Source organism: Nothobranchius furzeri, chromosome 12 (assembly GCF_043380555.1).
Source record: "Nothobranchius furzeri strain GRZ-AD chromosome 12, NfurGRZ-RIMD1, whole genome shotgun sequence".
Taxonomy (NCBI): Eukaryota; Metazoa; Chordata; class Actinopteri; order Cyprinodontiformes; family Nothobranchiidae; genus Nothobranchius; species Nothobranchius furzeri.
The window spans coordinates 12,843,688-12,866,318 of NC_091752.1; the positions used below are offsets into that span (position 1 = coordinate 12,843,688).

The following is a 22,631-nucleotide window of genomic DNA, read 5'->3' on the forward strand; positions in this document are numbered from 1 at the left end:
TCACTGATGACTGTTTATTCATCAGGTAAAAATAGAACATGGTTTAAACCAAATAACAATAATTGAAACAATAATTGCCCTGCCGTATGTCTTAGAAAAAAAAGTAAAGTGCACTCTTTAGAGCATCAGTGTTTACAATCTTTGTAGTGAGCTAATGAAATCTTGTACCACTGAAGAAAGTACAAATGTTGCATTCAGTTTTAACAATCATGAACAAAAAATAAATAAAAAAAATAGGCTAAACAATCTTAGGGAAAAAAATAATGTACACTCTTTGGAGCACCAGGTTTTAGAATCTTTGCATTGAACTAATGAAATTAAATGCTAGCTTAATATTTGTGAACATAATATACCAGCAAGAACCATCTCAATGCAAAAAAAAAAAAAAAAAAAAAAAAAACTTCTGTGACTGATTTATTTTTGCTTCAGGGCTTGCCTCTTGGCAGCTATGCCACGGTTTCTCACAAAGTCCCTTATATTTTGCACAGTTCTGTTGGCTAACACAGGGCCCTCAACCAACTTACAATGGCTGCATTCAGTTTTAGAGGCCAGTTTTCCTTTACTTATGTGATTTTTGAAATGTCGCATTACAGCAACAACTTCAGCAGTAGACCAGGGTTTCTTTGGTCCTCTTCTGAGTTCTTGGTTAGAAGATTTTTCTGCAAAACAAAGGTAAAAGGCATTATTGTCATACAATAAGTAATATACTGCCATTACAAACTACCACAGATTTAGACAAAGACAAACTGATGTCTCTGGCAAAATCACTGTAAATAGAGATAAAAGATATAATATATACAAATGTGCGTTAGGGGATACTCCAAAATAAAGTTTAGGGAGGTTTTGCTCAGACTCGTGAAAAGCCAGTTGCAGTAGCCTAATAGGAGATGAAGGTGTGGATAACAATCTCAAGTTCTCCGCTCACATGATTCCAAGATGGAAGCCCCATCTGCATGACAGAAAATAAATTAAATGGACACAGAGGTGGGAAAGGAGGAAATGCTTCTACTTTTTTTGTTGATGAAGTTTCATTGCCGCTGTCATTTCAAGGTTAGGAAAATATGAGTATGGTGCCTGGAAAGAAGGGCCAGGCAAGGAGTTTATACCATTCAACTTTTAAGAGATGCGCCTTGCAATCCCAGAATGCTTCTGACAGTACCGCCGCCTGGATCCTAAATCCTTCAAGAAGGTAGTAGATATGGTGGGGCCATCAATCCAAAAGGTACCGTTTTGTTTATCTTTCTGACATACAGACAGGGAGCTGCATCTGAATACATCTTTTAATCATGTGAGCAGAGAACACGCTTTGATTGGCCACCAGAATATTTCAATTCAGGCGGCATTTCACGTTGTGTGCACAAGGTGAGTTTCTACTCCCTCTGAAGCGAAAATTATCAAACCGGTTTGATTTTCACCTCAGACAAAAAAACTCAAGAGGAAATTAGGCACACACAGCGAGGTATCTGCTAAGCAAACAGTCATTCGACGCCATTTGCTCAGCATTTTGCCCTTGTGTGCAGCAGGTTTAAGGAAAAACGCGTAATTTGGGAAAGCTATGACACACACACACACAGACATGAGCTAAAAAATGATCCCAATATTTCAACAATAAATCCTCCTGGGACTGGTAGAATTTCCATGCTATCCTGGATTGCAAAGAACGGGTCAAACTAATGAGTTACTCCAGCATCAGGAAGATTAATTCTGTTAAGCTATCGGTTAAATATTTTCCAGAGTTAAAAACATAAACATGCAGCGGTAAAACTAGCAGCAAATTAGTTTATTATCTGTCGATTATTGAATTATATTGAGACAGTATCATGGAGCCAAGACCAGCTGAGAGCTTTTCAGCTTAGAGCACCCAATGGAGCACATAAATGAAATGTTTAACAAAAATAAGCAAACTGCACCGAGTTTGGTTCTGAAGACAAACAGACTCATCCCCGGTGTCCAAACCGGGTCACTGATCTTCTGGGTCAAATGTTTCAAAACATGTCTGCACCTCCGGTAGTGATATCCAGCTAGTAGGGTTGGGAGTTCGGTTGAACTTCTCCGGTAATCTAATATCCGTTCTTTTTGCCATATCACAGAGAAATAAATCCGATTGACCAGCAGAGGCTTCTAAAGCTACATCTGACTGATGACACATTGTCCTCTGCTATAACACTAACACAGAAACACCAGACCTGGGGGTTGTTTTCAATAGCCGTTTTTGCAGACCTCCTTGAACATCACCAGTTGCCCCGGGCTTAGACGTTGCTTAGAAACTAGTTTCTGTTGTTGCCACGCTAGTCAAAAACATCAGATTTTAATTCCAGCTGTGAAAATCCAAAAACATTTTTCACCTGAGATTTTAATACTTATTTACACATGCCATTCAAAGGAATTTTGGTTCTGGCCAGTATCTTTAGCTTGGCAATCTTAGCTTGAGAATTCAAGGATGCAGTCAAAAGATGTCTTGAGAAGCTGGACCGCGGGTAAGTTTGACCTGACTTCATATTGCTTTCTCAATTAGTTCCGGGAATCAATTGTTCTATGAAAATGACACACAAACACAGCTGATACAGTCCTATAACATTATAATTGAAGACCTATTGTCCTTCAAGGCCACTACAAGACTGATTTTGTTAAACAACTTGGGATTTCCTTTGTCCTAGGACACCAGGTTGGAAAAAATAGGTAACCCTCACATCTCTGTCTGCAGAGTTCTAGGAGATCACAAGATTCTTTAGATGTAGCAGATTGTCGCTGAGACTAGTTTTCTTCCACAGGCGCAAAATGTTTCTGCATTGGCACTTCAGGCTGTTATTAAACCAGGAATTAGGGTTTACTGCAGGAACTGATCTGGTTCTGATAGGAGAGAATGTGGTCCAGAATGGAGAGGCAGTGCTTGTTGAAGTGAGTAGTTAAAGAATCTGGGTCATTATCAAATGAACAAGAAAGCGGCAGGTAATTAGCTAGCTGTGCCCTTAAAAATTGAGACAATGTCAGCATTTAGACCCAGGGTAAAAACAAATGGTAAATGGCCTGTATTTAATATAGCGTCTTCTAGTCCTGGAACCCCCCAAGGCGCTATACAACACAATCAGTCATCCCCCCATTCACACACAAATTCACACACTGGTGGGGATGAGTTACGACGTAGCCACAGCTGCCCTGGGGCGCACTAACGGAGGTGAGGCTGCCGTGCACTGGCACCATCGGTCCATCCAACCACCACCAGCAGGCAAGGGAAGGTCAAGTGTCTTGCCCAAGGACACAATGACAGCAACAAACTGAGCAAGCCTCGAACATGCAATCTTCTGATTACAGGGCAAGCACTTAACTCCTGTGCCACCGTCACCCCAAAAACCAAGGTCTGGACAGTGCCCCTTGGTGTGTGTGTGTGTGTGTGTGTGTGTGTGTGTGAAGCCAGAAACATGCTAGTGAGTCCATGATGCTGGAAAAGCTCCTGGCAAGGTTGTCTGAGGCATCATTAATGTGAATGTTATAATCACCAAGAACCACCAGTCTGGACAGCTTTACAATAGAGGATAGGAAGTCACTAAACTCCTGAAAGAACTGTTTGAACTAGATGGACCATAAACTACAGCACAGTAAAACATGTCATGCCCGATTTTAATTAGCTGCAGTTCAAAGCAAGAAAAGGGGCCTGAGGTTGTGGAGATACAAGAAGAATTATCTCTAAAAACAATAGCTAGGCCTCCACCTTGACCAGAACCACACAGCTGGCCAAGGAAGGAATAAGCACACGGGCAGGGTTCAATCAGAGCCAGAATAATCAAATGTTTGCTGCTAAACCTTAGTCTAATCAGAAAATCCAGGTTTTTAGAGAGAATCTGATCTTTAACCAGGAAGGACTTATTGTTAATGGAGCAGGTATTTAATAAAGTCATGCTGATGTGGAGAAATCAGCATCTACAGATACAGCTGATGTTGAGTGGATGCAAGTTAGAGTTAGATCTACGGTGTTTGTAATATCCACTCCTGTAGGGAACAGGAAGAGAAACCACTGAAGAATTAAGGTAAACAGCCTCTGTCAGTGCGCCCTAGGGCAGGTGTGGCTACATCGTAGCTCATCCCCACCAGTGTGTGAATGTGTGTGTGAATGGGGGATGACTGATTGTGTTGCGAAGCACCTTGGTGGGTTGCAGAACTCCAAGAGGCACTAGACAAATACAGGCCATTTACCACAGACCTTAGAAAACATGGATGGACAAACTGCCACCTTGTTGCCTGGCGGGAATGAGTAAGTGGTGCTCAGGTCAACAAACAGAGAAGAGGAAGCTAGAAGATCAGGCAATTTTTTTCTAGGCAACCCACGCTTAAAAAGTCTCATTCTCACATGGATTCCTGCTCGTTTACCCCATTTCCTCCAACATTTCCCCTGGATCAGGCAAACATCTCTGGAAACACTTGGGTTAAAATGAGTGTTTGGCTCAGGGCCAGCAGAGTGCATGTAAGCATAATGGAAGATAGATCCTCTGTGCGTCTTGGGTAATCACAGACGAACGCAAGGATAAAGAGAGTCTGGAGATGATATGACATGGTAGTCGGGACACTACTGAAGAGGATTGCACAGACAGGGTTAGTAGAGAAAAGTTTGAAAATGTGGCTGGTAACTGGCTACTCCAAGCACAGGTGCCATCTCGTTACCGGTCAGGGCACTGATCGGCTATAGCGGGATTGCAGAGTGTAGCCTGTAGGTAATGAGTGAAAAGAGAATTTTGGCAACCCACTGAATTTCACTGTGTAGACCATGGAAAGATCATTTAGTGGTAGAATCAGACATCCAATATGGTCTTCTCCTCTGCTTCTTGAAGTGTGCAGATGTTATTTCTTCTCCACCGCTACTCATCTTTTCAAGGCTCTTTGTCGTGTCTGACTGCCATAGCACTTCTTTGCATTTCTAATGAAAACTTCAGATTTTTATAAAGCTATTGATCTGGTGAGCTGGTCTATGAATGAAATTGCTTAAAAAAATTCCACGTTAAGAGCTTTCTTGTGTCTGGATGAAACGCACACGTTGTTGACACATGTTGACAGCATCCCTAATCTCTAAGCAAGTTCAGGAGTTGCTGCTAAGACAGGCAGCGGCAACCCTACTGCCACAGCCTACTCTGACTCAATATTCCTCCAGATGTTTCCAGCATATGTTCATATATCCTTTGAGGAGATTCTGGTATACCATCATTATAAGTCACTTTGGACAAAAGCATCTGCTAAATACATAAAAATAAACAATACATTTAGGCCTGCCAGGTTTGACTGGCATTCTCCCCCAACATCGAACCCAATTCACCACCAGCTATTGGTAAATTGACAGCTGTGCCCCTCTCTTCATGCGAGTGTTTAAGACATGAGACCGCAGATCAAGTGAGTCCACAAATAATTGAAAGGTACCACCGCCTGGAGGTAACTGAACTGCGACCTACTGTTTACTAGTGCCAAGAGCATATATGTAGACTTTTATGCCTGACCATGGTGTTCATCATGAAAGCCAATGATGGCACCGCTCAGATTTAGATCAGGGCGGCCATTCCTCCTAACCATACTTTACAGGTCTCACTGTTGTTGCCCACATGAGCATTGAAGTCCCCCTGGTTGAGGGAGTCACAGGAGGGAGTGCTCAAAGTCAAGGGATAGCTGAAAACAGAACTTCACTGAAAATGTACAGAGCTGTGTTGCTCACTCTGTTTATTTTTGGTTTTAGCAACTGAACAGTTGGCATGACAACAGCTTTAAAATTTGTAAGCACTTTGATTCATACAATCTCTAAACTAAAAGGTGTCTTACCATCCAAAGTTTGGTTGGCATCCTCTATTGAGGATGTTGACACAACTCCTGTCAAGAGAAGATATCAAAACATCAAAAATGCTTGTCCTATAATAGAAACACAGTTCTATTGCATAGATGTAACTTACCAATGTTATCTGTGTCAGGGGTAGTCTGTGGCATCCTCTGTGGCGTCATCTGTGGCATAGTTGGTGTAGAGTCTGCAGCTTCCACAAGTACAGTGTTCCGAAATTCGTGTGCCGATCTCTCAGACTCACTGTCGTCTGATTCACTCTCACTTTCCATCGCTTCAGTGTCACTCAATGCAAGTTCATCTGATAAGATAAAAATTTAAGTGATGAATAACCTGCACTTGTATAGCCCGTTAGAGGACTACAAAGCGTGTTAAAGTCCCATTGTCATCATCACACACTGGTGAAATTAAATCTTTGTATTTGACCTATCCCTATGGGGAGCGATGAGCTGCAGCGGTGGCTGCACTCATGAACCAATGGGTGGTTTAACCCTCGAATCCAACCCTTAAATCTGAGTGTCAAATAGGGAATAATTGGGTCCCATTTTTAAACTCTTTGGAAAAAACTGCTGAATTCTTTGCTGGGATCCGGGATCAGTCATACAAATCCTCCAAATACTTCTTTACCCACTCAACATCCTGAGCTACTTCTGCCCTAAATGTCTTGCATGAAATCAAAATGATGGTCTAAAATTTGAAGCACTACATACAAGACTTCAAAAGTCCTTAGATATCCGACTAAAGTTAAGGTATCACAAATATAGTATACACTACACGTGTGTGTGTATATATATATATATATATATATATATATATATATATATTAAAAACAAAACTTTTTTCTTTATTTACATTAAGATATGGTGATTTGGGGTAGGTTTTAATCATTGAAATAAGACACTATTTTCCATAAGATCATTTCATTACCAACCTTCAACATCAATGTCATCAAGAGACTTTCCTTGCAGAGTGGAAAGTTGTCCTTTTTCCATAGACAAAAGCAGCTTGGAAATCTTTGCCAACTGTGTAGTTGGAACTGGTAATCTGTAGAATTCCCTGTGAACACGGATGTCGTGACCCAAGAAGTCTGCAACCTGGTCAAGTTCATTATTTTTTAAGTTCAAGACTTGTGAGAGTGTGGCAACATGTTTCCGGAGGTGTGTTGACCTAAGAAACTCTGGGTGCTTTGCCCCACACTGGTTTGCATAAAAACGCAAACAATCCTGTCCTCTGTAGTGACTCTGTGAGGTAGGTCTTGCAAAAAGGAAGAGGTTTGTGGGACTAACACCACAATCGTCTCTTTTAGTGGTCAGTAGTGACAAAGCATCCACCACCTTTGGTGTGAGAAGAATTGCAACCTTCCGGCCTCTCTTTCCCATGATTTCCACTCTACTGAAATAGTTGCAGAGCTTCTGTTCAACCTTGGACAACCCCATGGCAACATCTTCATGGAGCTTTGTGTCATCTCTCTTCTGAAAACCTTGCAAGTGCATTTTTGAAACTTCTCCTGCTCGTCTACGATTGAACACAATCACCTGTGCAAGAGTAACCTTTGCAAGTTCTCCATAAGTCTTGGGAGTGGCCTTCTCAGACAAGTTGCAAAAGGCGGTTTCTCCAGCTTTTTTAAGGTACTGATGAAGACATTGAACATCTTCTGTGAATGGCAAGGTAAGTGGCTTATTGTACTTGGCCTGACTCAGAGTGTTCAAGGCAGTATGGGACACTAACTCAGACCATTTGGAGTTGTATAGTTTTTTGAAAACCTCTGTAGATCTGATCAGTTCTTCACTTTCTGCTATTAGCGCTCGACAATGGATGATGTCACAGACTTTCTGCAATGTATGTCCTAGTTTCAATGCAAGGCTTGGTATTTGGTATGAACATGTTTCTTCATTGAATCCTGCCACAGTCTTTATTGCCTGCACAACTTTCTGAAAGTTTGCAGGTTTCACAGCATCCTCTAGATTATGTATAGAGAATTCGGTGCGCAGACATAACAAGAGACGTCCAACTTCACGAAGTTTCTGTCGTATGTACTCATACTTGGTAGGGTCTTTTCCATGTTTGTTGTAGAGTGACTGGGCAAACTGAATGATAGTAAGGTCATTTCTCACAACTGATGCTACATCATCCTGGTTCATGACACTGAGGAGTTTCCAAACTCCCTCTGAAATCTGCTGACACATTGTCGATTCTTGAGCCATAGCCAAAGCCAGTACTTTGGTTCTTCCACATTTTTCATTAGGATCTTCATTTACTGGCTTACAGGGACATCTACGGACATGTCTCCACAAATCCTTTCGAATGTACATACCCTGGCAGTACATGCAATGAATAAACTTTTTAGACTCCACTTTAGCTTTTGGCATTCGCTTTACTTTCAAAGGTCCTTGTCCAGCTTGTAAAACCTTTGTGTTATGTCTAAAATTACCCTTGTTTCGCATTTTTCCTACAAGGACTTTGCGTTTTTTGGAATCATCAGGCAGCGAAAAGGCATAAGCTATTTCAGCATGATCTTTGTGGGTTCTTAAATGACGAGAGATTTTGCTTTGTGGCTTACCACAAACAAAGCAAAAGTTTTTGTTACTCATTTGTAGAGTGGATTCCTGCTTGTCTTGACCCTCCAGTTTTTTCTGTGAGACTCTGTCTTCAAGAGAAGTGGCTGGGCCTAATGTTCCAGCTGCGTTGTCACCCATTTTATCTCTGCAAATAGGAGGCCAACATTGTGATGGGCTTGGTACAGGTTCTGAAATTGTGTGACACTCCTCAATCATATTAGTATCAAGTATTGCCAGGTTTCTTTCTTTTTGTCCAACAGTAGACTGTTTAGACAAAAGTGAAACTTTTGAATCTTCATCTTCATCTTCATCTTCAGAATCTGGTATATAGTCCTCATCTGAATTACACTGATCGTCTGAGATGTCATGCGATTCTGGCAGTACTTCTGTGTCCTTGTCTGATGAGTGGCCAGCTGAATATTCAAATAGCTCATTTTCCTGGAATTATAAAACAAGAAAATTATGTACTTAGTGACACTAGGCCAGAGCGAGATTTAAAAAAATGTGATGTGGATAATAACCTGGGATGAATGCTGGAGTTGGTCTTGAATATTTTTTTTTAATCGTTTAAGGCAGTAGGCATGCCAGACTGTTGAACAAACTACATACATAAAACATAAATACATTTAGAAATAAACAAAGCATAACATCAAAATGTAACAGCAAAATGTTCTTGGGCAAGAAATGTTATGGCCTAGTACAAACAAAATAACTTACATTTGCACTGATATCCAAGCCATTTCATGGAAGAAACCGGTCCCACACATTGAGCACACTTGTCCAATGATGACAAAGTTGCACAAACTAGGTAATGTTTTTGACACTGTGGGAGGAAAACACATTCATGTAATTTAGAGTAAAACATCTGTTTGCTTAGGAAATATTTAAATTGTCAGATAATCAAAAGCCTGTTTCTACTAAATGTAGACCTATTTTAAACTCCCATTCATCTTCCAGATCTTGGAAAAGGTTGTGGCTAGAGCTCATTAGACTCGAACAGCTTTTTTAGGTTCTCTAATGACCTTCTGACCCACAGTGATGCAGAGGACAGTTCTGTTCTGGTTCTGCTGGAATTAATCTGTCTGAGCATTCTTTCTCTATAGCCATCTCCAAATTACGGTCCTCCACCTCCCTTGCCCATGGTGTCCCACAAAGGTCCTGTGCTGGGGTGTCCACTTGTCATTAAAACATAAGAAGCTGGAAGCCATCCATGCTCTAACCTCCTTGAGGCAGTCCAGGAGTAGCTTGACTGAACTTGCATAACTCTGTCTCAAGGGAAAATTGATTTGCAGGTCATTCAGGTCAGAGGATTGCCAGAGAGCTGGGACCAAAGTTTCAATGGCTACCATCAGTATTACACTACACAGCCAGGGACTCAAACATGCAGTGCCAGATGCATCCCCCTGCTTAAGCCAGTACACGTGCAGGGCCCATCTGAAGTCTGCTTGAGAGAGTTTGGATGATCCAGAAGAGGATTGTGAGAATGTTATTTGGTCAAGTGAAACCAAAATATAACTTGTTAAAAACTCTACTCGCCACATTTGGAGGAGAAAGAATGCTGGGTTGCATCAAAAGAACACAAATGCTCCTGTGAAGCATGGGTGTGAAAACATGCTTTGGGGCAGTTTTTCTGCAAAAGGGCCAGGATAACTGATCTGTATATAAAGGAAACAATGAATGGGGCCATGTAACAACTGAGTGAAAACCTCATTCCATCAGCAATGGAATGGAAAATAAAACATGGCTGGGTCTTTCAGCATGACAATGATCACAAACATACCACCCGGATAACAAAAGGAGTGGCTTTGTAAGAAGCATTTCAAGATCTTGGAGTGGCCTAGCCAGTCTCCAGATCTCAAACCCCTTGAAAAATGTTTGGAGAGAGTTGAGAGTCCCTGTTGCTCAGCGACAGCCCCAAAACACCCCATAAGAGATATGCATGGAGGAATGGTCCAAAATACTGGCAACAATGTGTGAAAACCTTGTGAACTTAAAACGTTTGACCTCTGTCATCACCAACAAAGGGTATATAGCAAAGTATTGACATGGACTTTGCTCTAGACCAAATACTTATTTTCCATAATAAACAAAACAAAAATTAAATTACAGTCATTTTCTATATTTTAGTTTCTCATTCTGTCTCATATTTGATGTATACATATGAAAATTACAGGTCTCTCATCTTTTTAAGTGGGAGAACTTGCACAATTGGGGGACGACTAAGTACTTATTTTACCCCATTGTAAAAACAGGAATAATTTTTGTCTCATTATGGGAATCCAATTTTTCTGTAAGATGTACCTGTTCCACGTTGCAAGCTGATGAAAGGAAAGTGGTTTCTTCACTCAGATCCTGCAAAAAGATGAAACAATTTTCTGTTGAGATGCTTTTAAATGACATTAATAATGCAGATATAATACGTCAAATTAAAACTAACAGACACTATTTTGTCTAGTTTACATCTAAACATTGAGATTTTCAAACAGCATCCATACTGTATTTGTAAGTTTCATTTAATTTACAAAAATACACCCTCCAATTTATTTCATGATGCCTTCTCCCAAATGTCATTTATTAAAAATTATGAGTTAAAAAAGGTATGGCATCTGACTCTGGATTGCCTCAGGTGAGACCTGCATCAGACAAGCATCAGCTAATCAATACAAGTTAGTGACGAACTGCTGTTCCTATACTGTTTTGTTTTTTATACATTTACACTATATATGAAAACGTGTAGAAAATTCTTAATGCATTGGACTGTAAACACACTGCCTTGCCTAAAAAATAAGTTGCCACCTGGATTTAACTAAACAAACAGATAGGAGCCTGGCTGGGCGATAATCTTTCAACTCGTAACAAGTTATTTAACCCCAACTGGTGCAATCAGTTGCTTCTCATTTCTTAAACAGCCATGTAGAAAAACACATCTGGTGGCCGTGTAAAAGATGTTCGTCTGTTTTGAGAAGGGTCAAATGATTAGCAGGCATCAAGCAGTGAAAACATCTAAGGAGATTGCAACGACTAAAATTGGCTTAAGAATGGTCAATGAATTATTAGAAACTGGAAGCATAGTGGGGACCAATCATCTTTGAGGAAGAAATGTGGCCGAAAATAAAATCCAGAATGATTGTGATTGGTGATCACTTAAACGTTTGGCGGAATCAAATCAAAGAAAAACAGCAGAACTCAAAGCTGTGTTTAATAGTGAAAACAAAAGCATTTCCACAGGCACAATCCAAAGGGAACTCATGGGATTTGGACCAAACACATGTGTAACCATAAGAAAACCACTGATGACTGAAGCAAACTTGGAAAAAAGGCTTCAAGTTGCTAGAGAGTATAAAGATTGGACTCTGAAGCAATGGAAGAGTGCCATGTCGTCTGATGAGTCCAGATGGACCCTGTTCCAGAATGAAGGTGCATCAGGGTAAGAAGAGAGGCAGATGAAGTGATGCACCCATCATGCCTAGTGCTGCCTACTGTTCAAACCTGTGAGGGCAGTGCTAGGATCAGAGCTGCTGCAGTTGGTCAGGTCTAGCAGGGTTCCCACTTTTTTTTTTTTTTACATGATTTTCCAGGACATTTTCAAGACTTTCAGTTGCTGCAGTATGGGTCAAGTTATTACAACTAGGGCTGGGTGATATTTTCATATCACGATGTATTTTGAAAACATATGATACTGTACTGTATCGATTTTATAGTTGTTCAAAGATTGTTGTCTTTCACTATAGGGACCGTAAGTCTCCACCCTTTCCGGTCGGCTCATGGATCCCCGGAAGAAGAAAAAAAATTATGCAAATCAACAGGGCTTAAAGAGCTATTTTCTAATTGTACCGTCCAGAAATTGTCAGTTTTTCATGTACAGTTTGACATCTTCAGTATCCGATATGGAGACAGGAGTCTATATTTGTTGCCTTTAATCTGCCGGATCCTGCCATTCCATCAGCTGGAGTCCGGGCCTCTGCAGCTCTGAACACATGATAACGTATTGTCAACAAACTGTTCCCGTTTCAAGGCCTTAAGCTTCCCCTTATCACTTCTACAGGATTCCTCCGGCCTCTGAATAAATTTTCAGCTCATATGAGTTAATTAATCATGAAATGAAATGAACAATATGGTTAATTGAAATGTTTTGATTATTCTGTGCCAAAGTTAATAAGGTTGAAATGAATATTGTCCAACAATGATCCATTTGTCTGATAACCAGCGTACGTGACTTGACAAGCTAATCAGCCATACACTTAATACACATGACGAGATGATAAAGTTAAAGTAATTTCATGCACATAGATATGTTCTTACCCACAAATCAGAGAACCTTCTATCTGAAAGAAGGTGTGATGTTCTGAGGGTTGTTAACTCTTAACATGGCATGTCCCGATTGGCCAGGTAATCATAATATGGGAATATTAAAACAGAAACTTGCTGAGTGATTCAGTTAGTTTATGAGCAGAACTCCGGACTGGCCACCGAGGGAAAACTAACCACCGCATCTCTTGACAAGCTCTCAAAACCTACACTCTACAGCTGACACAGAAAAACGGTTCCTTCAGCTATTCAGAAACAACTGTTCTAGACGCAAACGATTTCATCTATCTGTTGTAATCCGGGAGATGACTCTGGACCGACCTGGTCATACTGCAGTCTTTTCTATGAACTTCAGTACCTTGGGGTCACCCGACACCCCCGACATCTCGGATCTGAAAGAGAGTCTCCTCAGGGGTACGTAGAACACAGCAAGATTGAGTCTGATGCCGTTTGATAAGAACCAACTACATAGTTTAATTCAGACCAAATTCTTTTCACAACCAGAACATAGTTTCTTCTAGATACAAGGTGTCTGATAAACACACACACCATTCAATCATCATACATCAAATTCATCATATTTAACTCGTCTTGTTTTTAATTTGTTTAGAAAATAAATGTCTTACTTTTTATAAACCTGACTGTCTGAATTAATATGAAGTGTGTTTGATCACTGAAAAATCAAATAATCCTAGAATCTTCTGATTAAACATTCAAAGACTAATAAAATTTATATCCTATATATATAGAATATCACAGCTTATTGGTGTAGCGTTGATGAACTACATATTTAGGAACTAAGGGCTGTTACTGTCAGCTTATGTTTTAGGTCCCAAGAAAGATCAAACAAATTATATAATGGAATTTGCATGCATATATACATATACGGATAGATATATTTAATAGATATAAATTCATACACCAACTTGCTTGGTCTACGTTTAATCAAAAGAGTAATATTTAATTTTAAAGATTTAATTTAATAGCAGAGGTTATTTGTTAATTCAGAAGATCAAAAGATCTTTGCTCGTTCAGTGATCAATATACACACTCTGTTTATTTCAATGAAGAGTCAAGTTTAAAAAGTTAAGAAATGTATTACTAACAATTTAAACATGACAATTTATGAGACAATTTATAAAAGCTTTGGTATTAAATAGCAACCCTGTGTTTGGATGGATCTAAGGTGAAGTGTGTTTGTTTGCAGGTGAATGTAATGTATCAGAACGTGTATCTTGGAGAGAGGAGCGTTCTGGGTGGAAAATAATTTGGTTTGCGAATAACTAAGTTGTTATCAAAAAGCATTCAGACCCAATCTGTGTTTACCTCACCGTTCAGACGACCCTCTGGTGGATCCGGAGGTCAAGGGAGGATGTTGTTTAGCCTCAGGGTACTCGGTCCGATAGGAAGACCAGTGGTACCACCTCTCTGGTCCAAGAGATGCCACAGGCACACAGGTGGATTTGGTTGGCGTCTGAGCAGATTCTTAAGGAATCTCGTAGCGTCATCTTTGTTCTGCAGGTGTCGCTGTGTCTGAGCAATTCTGCCAGGGTGACAGAAATCGCTTGTTGGTTAAAGAGCGTGTGGGCGGCCGTCCCACTTCTCTAGAACTCACTCGCAAAATGCTGAGTGTTCTGTTTTATAAGATGGGCATTTCCTATTCTAACGAATCAGGTTTTGACATGTAGAGGAAGATTTAACATACCTCAGAGGCACGCCTTCCCCAAGATAGAAAGCTCTGGTGTCATGGGACAAGAATCGTGTGAGTGCAGTTAACCTTAACCTGATTACTGGTCCTGTATGATTGTGTATAAGTGCAGATGATCTTCTTGTCACTGTTAAACATTACTGATTATCATAAATAATAATTATTAACCAAAGAATAAATTCATTTCAGTAATTAAACTGTTATAATGAACCATGATGATTATTTATGAACATTGTAATATACAGTGAAAAGAGTTTATTAAAAATTAGTCTTTTAAAAAAAGTGTCCTTCTCTTCCTGTGAATGGAATCAGTCAGATAAGGGCTGGCAATCAGATTAAAGGGGTGGTAGACTGACTCAGTCTCCTGTGAGGAAAACACTGTAGATCGGAGTAGTAGCCAGGATCAAGGTGACCCAGGCTGTGTCTCTGACCTGAGGGTCAAGAATCAGGCCCTTCAGTGACGCTACATTGGTCATAAGTAAAGATAATATATTAAGCTTAAAAGCAACATATTCACCCCCTTCTACATAATCCACTTTCCCTTACGTGCTGAATCTCAATTCTGTACTGCAATTTAAATGAAAAGTAATGTGTGTTTCAACCACGCCAGTCACACACTTTGAGATTTATCAGCTTGTAAAAGTTCGTAATTAGCATGAGTATAACTTGGACCTTGGCACGTCGCATATATGACATCACTACAGAATATCTTCTTCTCTAGCATAGCTGCTACTCATCACATGGCCAAATGTATGGTGGTTCTTTCCTCCTGAAGGAAGGATTTGAAGTTCGCTAAACTTATAGCCCTTTTCCCTCCGTTTTTGTCCATGTCTAGTTCGATGACGTCACTTTTGTGATGCGCATTTGTAGTCCTGGACTTTTTTCCACACAAAACCTAAAATAACGTTTCCCCCAGTTGGAAAATAAGTGCTTTCTTGGTATCAAAATGAGTCTCTAAAATTCATGGACATAAACGTGAATACCATGGCACATAACAAGCGGAATAAGAAAATTGTGTTTTTAGCCCCATTGACTTGCATTCATTTTTTTTTTGTTCTTCTGGGGACACATGGTCCAGAAGCAGATGGGCGTGACTTCGGCTCCCTATGCCACATGCTTTCCTTTATTTGCAATGTAACAAAACAAAAACAGAAGTGATTCACTACTTTAGTTCATACACTGCTATTTTACATACTGATATCAGTTTAAAAGTCCAAACTCTCACATTCAAGCTGTATTTGCAATCAGTCACTAACTTTAGAAAATATGACAAAACTTTCAAATTAATTGTATTTGCTCATACCAACAGGCATGACTTACATAATGGAATAAATTGATGAATTATGTGTTTGGGACTGAAATATTTATACAAATCTTTAACTGTTTTTTGTTTGTCAATTATATTGCTGAAATGGATATACATTTCCGAACTTGCATAAAAGTCCCGCCTCCTAGTTTGATTGATGGCAATGGGCAGCTTTCTCCTCACAGTTTATTTGTCAGACTTAAACTCAAAATGGGAGACCACCAATAATGCGGAACATGAGTTTCAATTTAGAGGACATAAGAAAGTCATAAGGATGCAGGACTCTCCTGTTCTGGTCACCATAGTGACTAAACACAGACAGCGGGAGGAAAAACCTCTCACTCGATATACGGCAATACAGCAGCACTCAATCTGAGAGTCGCTAGCTTTGGCCCTTCTTCAGCTGAAAACAAAAATTCATGGGTAAAATGTATAACCATTTGTATTTATTCACAAAGAGGGAACATAATTTTCCAGGACAACTCAAACATTTCCAAGGACATTTTCCTTTTTTTAGCATTTTCCATGTGTTTTCCATGACTGGAAAATTGGTCCACCATCTTCCAGGACGGGTGGGAACCCTGTCTAGGTTCAGCAGCAGGATGTGCTCTAAAAATTAGGTCAGCTGACTACTTGAATATACTGAATCACCAGGTTCAAATAGTGAAAGAGTGGTTCAAGGAGCATGAGACATCATGTTCACACATGGTTTGGCCAGCAGAGTCCAGACCTTAACCCCTTTGAGAATCCTTGGGATGCACTGGAGAAGGCTTTGTGCAGCGGTCAGACTCAACCATCAATGCAAGATCTTGGTGAGACATTAATGCAACACTGGATAGAAATAAATCTGGTGACGTTGGAGAAGCTTATAAAAACCATGCCACAGCAAATGTGTGCTGTAATAAAACTAAAGGCAGTCCAAACAAGTATTAGATTGTGTGACTAGGCTTGGGCGGCGTTACCGCCGGTGTTAAAAAAAAAGCAATAGTGTCAGTTCCAATAGTCATAAAAACAGTGCACGTACGAGATGAGGATAAAAAAATTAAGATGAACATTTTTAATATATAAAAAACAGAAGCATGCCTGAATTTTTTGTAGTATTTAAATAATTTAAAATGTTTTGTCCAATTTTTAGAGATATTCCATGAAGTTTATGAACGCGATGTTGTCAATCGACAGCTCGGAGGACGGCTCACCGAGAGAAAAATAACAGCTCGTGCACCAGCTGATTTGGTGTCTAAAAGCTCGTGCACCAGCTGATTTGGTGTCTAAAAGCTCGCGCACCAGCTGATTTGGTGTCTAAAAGCTCGTGCACCAGCTGATTTGGTGTCTAAAAGCTCGCGCACCATCTGATTTGGTGTCTAAAAGCAACACAAGTTCTGCAGTTTGGGAGTATTTTGGGTTTGAAGCAAACTTTAAAGGAGAGCAGGTAAACACTAATGATGCAATTTGTGAAAACAAAAGATGACGGCGAAAGATGCACGCCCCGTCAGAACAGCAGAGGAGTGAACCGTAGCTGGAAGAGCAGATCTGTCTGGAGCCTGTTATTAAAAATGATGAAAACGCACTTTGCTGGTGAAAAATAAGCTGCCAGGCTTCCCTAGATGTCAAGACTAACCACGAAGTAAATGGGTGTCGGCCACAAGCTCAAAGCAAGTTTTCAGCAGTTGGAGGTTGAATTCCGGTTTTTCAGAAGAAAATATTTTATAAGCTGCATTTCCTTAAGTTGTTAATATTATGTGTGTTATGTTGTTATTGTTTTAGTAATAGTGTTTGTTATTCAGGTTCTGAACGATGAAGGTCCAAACTAACAGCTCAGTAATTCCACTTGAGGCTTACATCATCATTTTTAAATCAGTCCCGGTATTACCGTACACCAAGGTGTGGAGGAAGCTGGCCGGTGTTAAAATTTGGACACCATCCAAGCATATGTGTGACTTTTTCTTTTGGTGGTGACATTTTTTGGGCTGGACAATGTATAATGCCACTGAACCTACGAAGGTCCACATAAACACTATGGTCCTCCTAAACAACAATAGGATAGAAAGCTACTAAACACACACACACCCACACACAGATGGCTTACTAAAATGAAAACCTCTGTTTGGGACTGTCCTGACAAACCAGTGTCCATGTAAATCACATAACACTCAGATACACTTACACACTAATTACAAGAGTGGTTGACTAACATCTTACAACAAGTTACATATATCATCTAATTATTAAATAGAAATCACCTCTGCATTCCTGTTGGTAGAAATCAGGTTGGGATCAGTCTGCTTCAGGTTGTCTTCCGGCATCTGACTCTGGATTGCCTCAGGTGAGACCTGCATCAGACAAGCATCAGCTACTCAATACAAGTTAGTGACAAACTGCTGTTCCCATATTGTAGCTTTGTTTTTTATACATTTACACTATATATAAAAACGTCTAGAAAATTTTTACTGCATTAGAATGCAAACACACTGCCTTGCCTAAAAAAGAAGTTGCCACCTAGATTTATTTAAGCAAACAGAGAGGAGCCTCCTATTGGATAATTACTGCATGGGCGATAATCTTTCAACTGGCAACAAGTTATTTAACTCCAACTGCTGCAGTGAGTTGCTTCTCATTTCTTAAACAGCCATGTAGAAAAACACATCTGGTGGTCGTGTAAAAGATGTTCATCTGTTTTGAGAAGGGTCAAATGATTAGCATGAATAGGGCAGTGAAAACATCTAAGGAACTAAATATGACTTAAGAACTGTCAGTAGCCACATTTACATGGGCACAATTAAATTGAACGCCCAATCAGATAAAAAATTCTACATGTAAACATGTAAATCGAAGTGTTATGATCCAATTCGGCCCATCGGAATGAAGTTTCAATCCAATTGAGAGGTGGTTTTGTCCGATCATCATTCCAACTGACGTGCATGTACACAGCCATTTGGATTATTTGAGTAAAATATTGCCCACTGCGCATAAGTGCAACAGCTAGCTTTTTCTTTTGGTGGTGAAATTTTTAGGGCTGGACAATGTATAATTCCACTGAACCTACGAAGGTCCACATAAACCCAATGGTCCTCCTAAACAACAATAGGATAGAAAGCTACTAAACACACACACACCCCCACACACAGATGGCTTACTAAAATGAAAACCTCTGTTTGGGACTGTCCTGACAAACCAGTGTCCATGTAAATCACATAACACTCAGATACACTTACACACTAATTACAAGAGTGGTTGACTAACATCTTACAACAAGTTACATATATCATCTAATTATTAAATAGAAATCACCTCTGCATTCCTGTTGGTAGAAATCAGGTTGGGATCAGTCTGCTTCAGGTTGTCTTCCGGCATCTGACTCTGGATTGCCTCAGGTGAGACCTGCATCAGACAAGCATCAGCTACTCAATACAAGTTAGTGACAAACTGCTGTTCCCATATTGTAGCTTTGTTTTTTATACATTTACGCTATATATAAAAACGTGTAGAAAATTCTTACTGCATTAGAATGCAAACACACTGCCTTGCCTAAAAAAGAAGTTGCCACCTAGATTTATTTAAGCAAACAGAGAGGAGCCTCCTATTGGATAATTACTGCATGGGCGATAATCTTTCAACTGGCAACAAGTTATTTAACTCCAACTGCTGCAGTGAGTTGCTTCTCATTTCTTAAACAGCTATGTAGAAAAACATCTGGTGGTCGTGTAAAAGATGTTCATCTGTTTTGAGAAGGGTCAAATGATTAGCATGAATAGGGCAGTGAAAACATTTACGGAGATTGCAGAAACAACTAAAATTGGCTTAAGAACTGTCAGTAGCCACATTTACATGGGCACAACTATTCAGATTGAACGCCCAATCAGATCAAAAATTCTACATGTAAACATGTCAATCGAAATGTTCTGATCCAATTCAGCCCGATCAGAATGAAGTTTCAATCCAATTGAGAGGTGGTTTTGTCCGATCATCATCCCAACTGACGTGCATGTACACAGCCATTTGGATTATTTGAGTAAAATATTGCCCACTGCGCATAAGTGCAACAGCTAGCTTTTTCTTTTGGTGGTGACATTTTTTGGGCTAGACAATGTATAATTCCACTGAACCTACGAAGGTCCACATGAACACTACAGGCCTTCCATTTTGTAAAACACTGCTTTTATTGTGTTGGTTGGTTATGTTCTGGTGACATATAGAACTTGGGAGTGCAGGCTGCTGCCTGAGAGGTGGTAGAAGACGGAGTGTCTCCATGATGCTTTGTTTGGTCCCTTATGTGTGTGAGGCGAGTGGTGTTACGATCCTTCCTGGGGAGTTTAGCTCGTGTGCAAAAAGGAAGGGACAATAACGGGATTTAAAAGTTAAAATGATGATCAGGTTTATTTACAAAAAACCTAAATCTTTCCATCCACAGGTTGGGAATAATAAAACTAATTCTGCCTGTGGGGAATTAAAACAAAAGTACAAATAACCTGGGATGTCCCACTGGGCAAAGATTACAGGGTTCTGGACCAAAATAAGGATCTCCAAAGGTCCAAATTCTAAACTGGGAGGTTAAACCAAACTTAAGGTGATATTTTAAACTAAACCGAAAACCAACAACACTCTAAATGTAATAAAAGGGAGATCTGCACCACAAAAACGATGAACTCTAAACCAAAACATAACAGCTTATCCAAATGCAATGGTGATGGTGATGCCTCCAAGATGGCGCCGAGTATGGCTGCCTCGTCACGAGCTCCACCAAGCAACAGTTGTTTTTTGTGTTTACTACTTTTTCTTTCTTTATTTTTTCACGAGTAGCACATGTATCCTTGTGTACGACTGACAAACCTTACTGGACATAAAAGACAGAGTTTCTCATTGCTTCCCGGAGTTCAGGTCTTTCATCACGGACCCGCCGTTTGCAGATCCCCCATTCATCTCACCTGAGACGCCTTTGTTCTGGGCCCGTGGAGGCCGCAAGCGCCGACGCAGAGGGAGAAGATCTGGCGTTCTGCTTCGACTAAGACGGCGCACTAACAGACCACCATTACCCAGTTTACTACTGGCTAATGTGCAGTCCCTGGAGAACAAGCTGTGCGAGCTTCGGGCTCGGATCTCATTCCAGCGAGAGATGCGGGACTGCAGCGCGATCTGTCTCATAGAAACCTGGCTATCGGACAAAGTACCGGATCCCGCAGCACAACTACCGGGGTTCTCCGTGCACCGCGCGGACAGGTCACAGGAGCTTACTGGGAAAAGCAGAGGTGGTGGTGTGTGTTTCATGATCAACAACAGCTGGTGTGATTATGCGAACGTGCACCCGGTCAAATCCTTCTGCTCTCCGGACCTAGAGTACCTGATGATTAAGTGCCGGCCATTCTGGCTACCGAGAGAATTCACAGCGGTGGTTATGACGGCTGTTTATATTCCCCCACAAGCCGACACTGACCGAGCACTCAGAGAACTGTACAGCGCGATCAGCAATGAGGAAACCGTACACCCAGAGGCGGCGTTTATTACGATCGGGGACTTTAATAAGGGTAACCTGAAGAAAGTCTCACCAAAACTACACCAACACATCCATTTCAATAAACGTGGAGATCGGCTACTCGACCACTGCTACACCTCTTTCCGAGATGCGTACAAAGCCCTCCCCCGCGCCCCATTCGGCCAATCAGATCACCGCTCCATCCTGCTTATACCTGCCTACAGACAGAAGCTGAAACGGGAAGCTCCAACCCTGAGGGCGGTGCATTGTTGGTCGGACCAATCGGAGTCTACACTGCAGGATTGTTTTGATAACGCGGACTGGGAAATGTTTCACGCAGCTGCTAGAGACATTGATGAGTACACAGACTCAGTCTGCAGATTTATCAGGAAATGCGTGGAAGATGTTGTCCCATCCAGAACAGTTAAACCCTTCCCAAATCAAAAACCCTGGATTAATGGAGGTGTGCGAACGGCGCGGAGCACCACCTTTGCCTCCGCGAACACATCAGACTACAAACACGCACATTACCAACTCCGGAAGACGATCAAAGCAGCCAAACGTGAGTACAGAGACAGGGTGGAGCAACAGTTTGAGAACCCCCGGAGTATGTGGCAGGGACTAAACACAATCACAGACTTTAGAGGGAGAACCAGAACACCGCAGACCACGGCCTCTCTGTGTGAGGATCTAAACGCATTCTATGCCAGATTCGACACAGCGAACTCCATGAGACCGGACAGTGAGCGCACCGCGGATGACGTCAGTGCGCACACTGTGTCTGAAGAGGGTGTGCGGAGGTGGTTCAGGAGGGTGAACGCACGCAAAGCTACTGGTCCGGTCGGGATTCCCGGCCGCGTCCTAAGGTCATGCGCGGGTCAGCTGGCTGGAGTGTTTACACACATCTTCAACCTTTCCCTCTCTCTGTCTGTAGTCCCAGCCTGCTTCAAAATGGCCACCATTGTCCCTGTACCCAAATCCTCCACCATCTCCTCACTGAATGACTGGCGACCTGTAGCCCTGACCCCCATCGTGAGCAAATGCTTCGAGAAGTTGGTCAGGGACTTCATCTGCTCTGCACTGCCCGATTCACTGGGCCCTCTACAGTTTGCATATCGCCACAACAGGTCCACTGATGACGCCATAGCCCTGACACTTCATGCTGCCCTGTCACACCTGGAGAAGAGAGACACGTATGTGAGAATGCTGTTTGTAGATTACAGCTCAGCATTCAACACCATTGTTCCCTCGAAGCTGGACAGGAAACTGCAGGATCTAGGACTGAGCAGCTCCCTCTGCAGCTGGATCCTTAACTTTCTGTCTGACAGACGCCAGGTGGTCAGACTGGGCGGCACCACCTCATCCACCGTCACACTGAACACTGGTGCTCCGCAGGGGTGTGTGCTGAGCCCTCTCCTGTACTCACTCTACACCTACGACTGCACGGCCACGAGAAACTCCAACATCATTGTGAA

General features: G+C 41.3%; 2 protein-coding genes across 2 annotated transcripts in view; both read right to left on the reverse strand.

Moving 5' to 3' along the window:
- LOC129153017 (uncharacterized) lies at nt 1–8,800 on the reverse strand. The gene is made up of 4 exons (XM_054731685.2): nt 6,741–8,800; nt 5,925–6,110; nt 5,797–5,844; nt 1–659 (listed from the first exon to the last, which is right to left on the reverse strand). Exons 1-4 carry the CDS (start codon nt 8,581–8,583, stop codon nt 415–417), a joined length of 2,322 nt encoding a protein of 773 aa, XP_054587660.2. The 5' UTR covers nt 8,584–8,800; the 3' UTR covers nt 1–414.
- Nucleotides 8,792–22,631, reverse strand: part of LOC129160620 (histone-lysine N-methyltransferase SETD5-like) — a 25,713-nt gene continuing 11,873 nt past the window's right edge. Inside the window, exons 12-16 of the mRNA XM_070542272.1 lie at nt 18,978–19,067; nt 17,930–18,019; nt 10,669–10,719; nt 9,085–9,190; nt 8,792–8,968 (exon numbers count right to left, since the gene is read on the reverse strand). Coding sequence (XP_070398373.1) covers nt 8,862–8,968; nt 9,085–9,190; nt 10,669–10,719; nt 17,930–18,019; nt 18,978–19,067 — 444 coding nt within the window. The 3' untranslated portion in view covers nt 8,792–8,861. The remainder of the gene's footprint in view (nt 8,969–9,084; nt 9,191–10,668; nt 10,720–17,929; nt 18,020–18,977; nt 19,068–22,631) is intronic.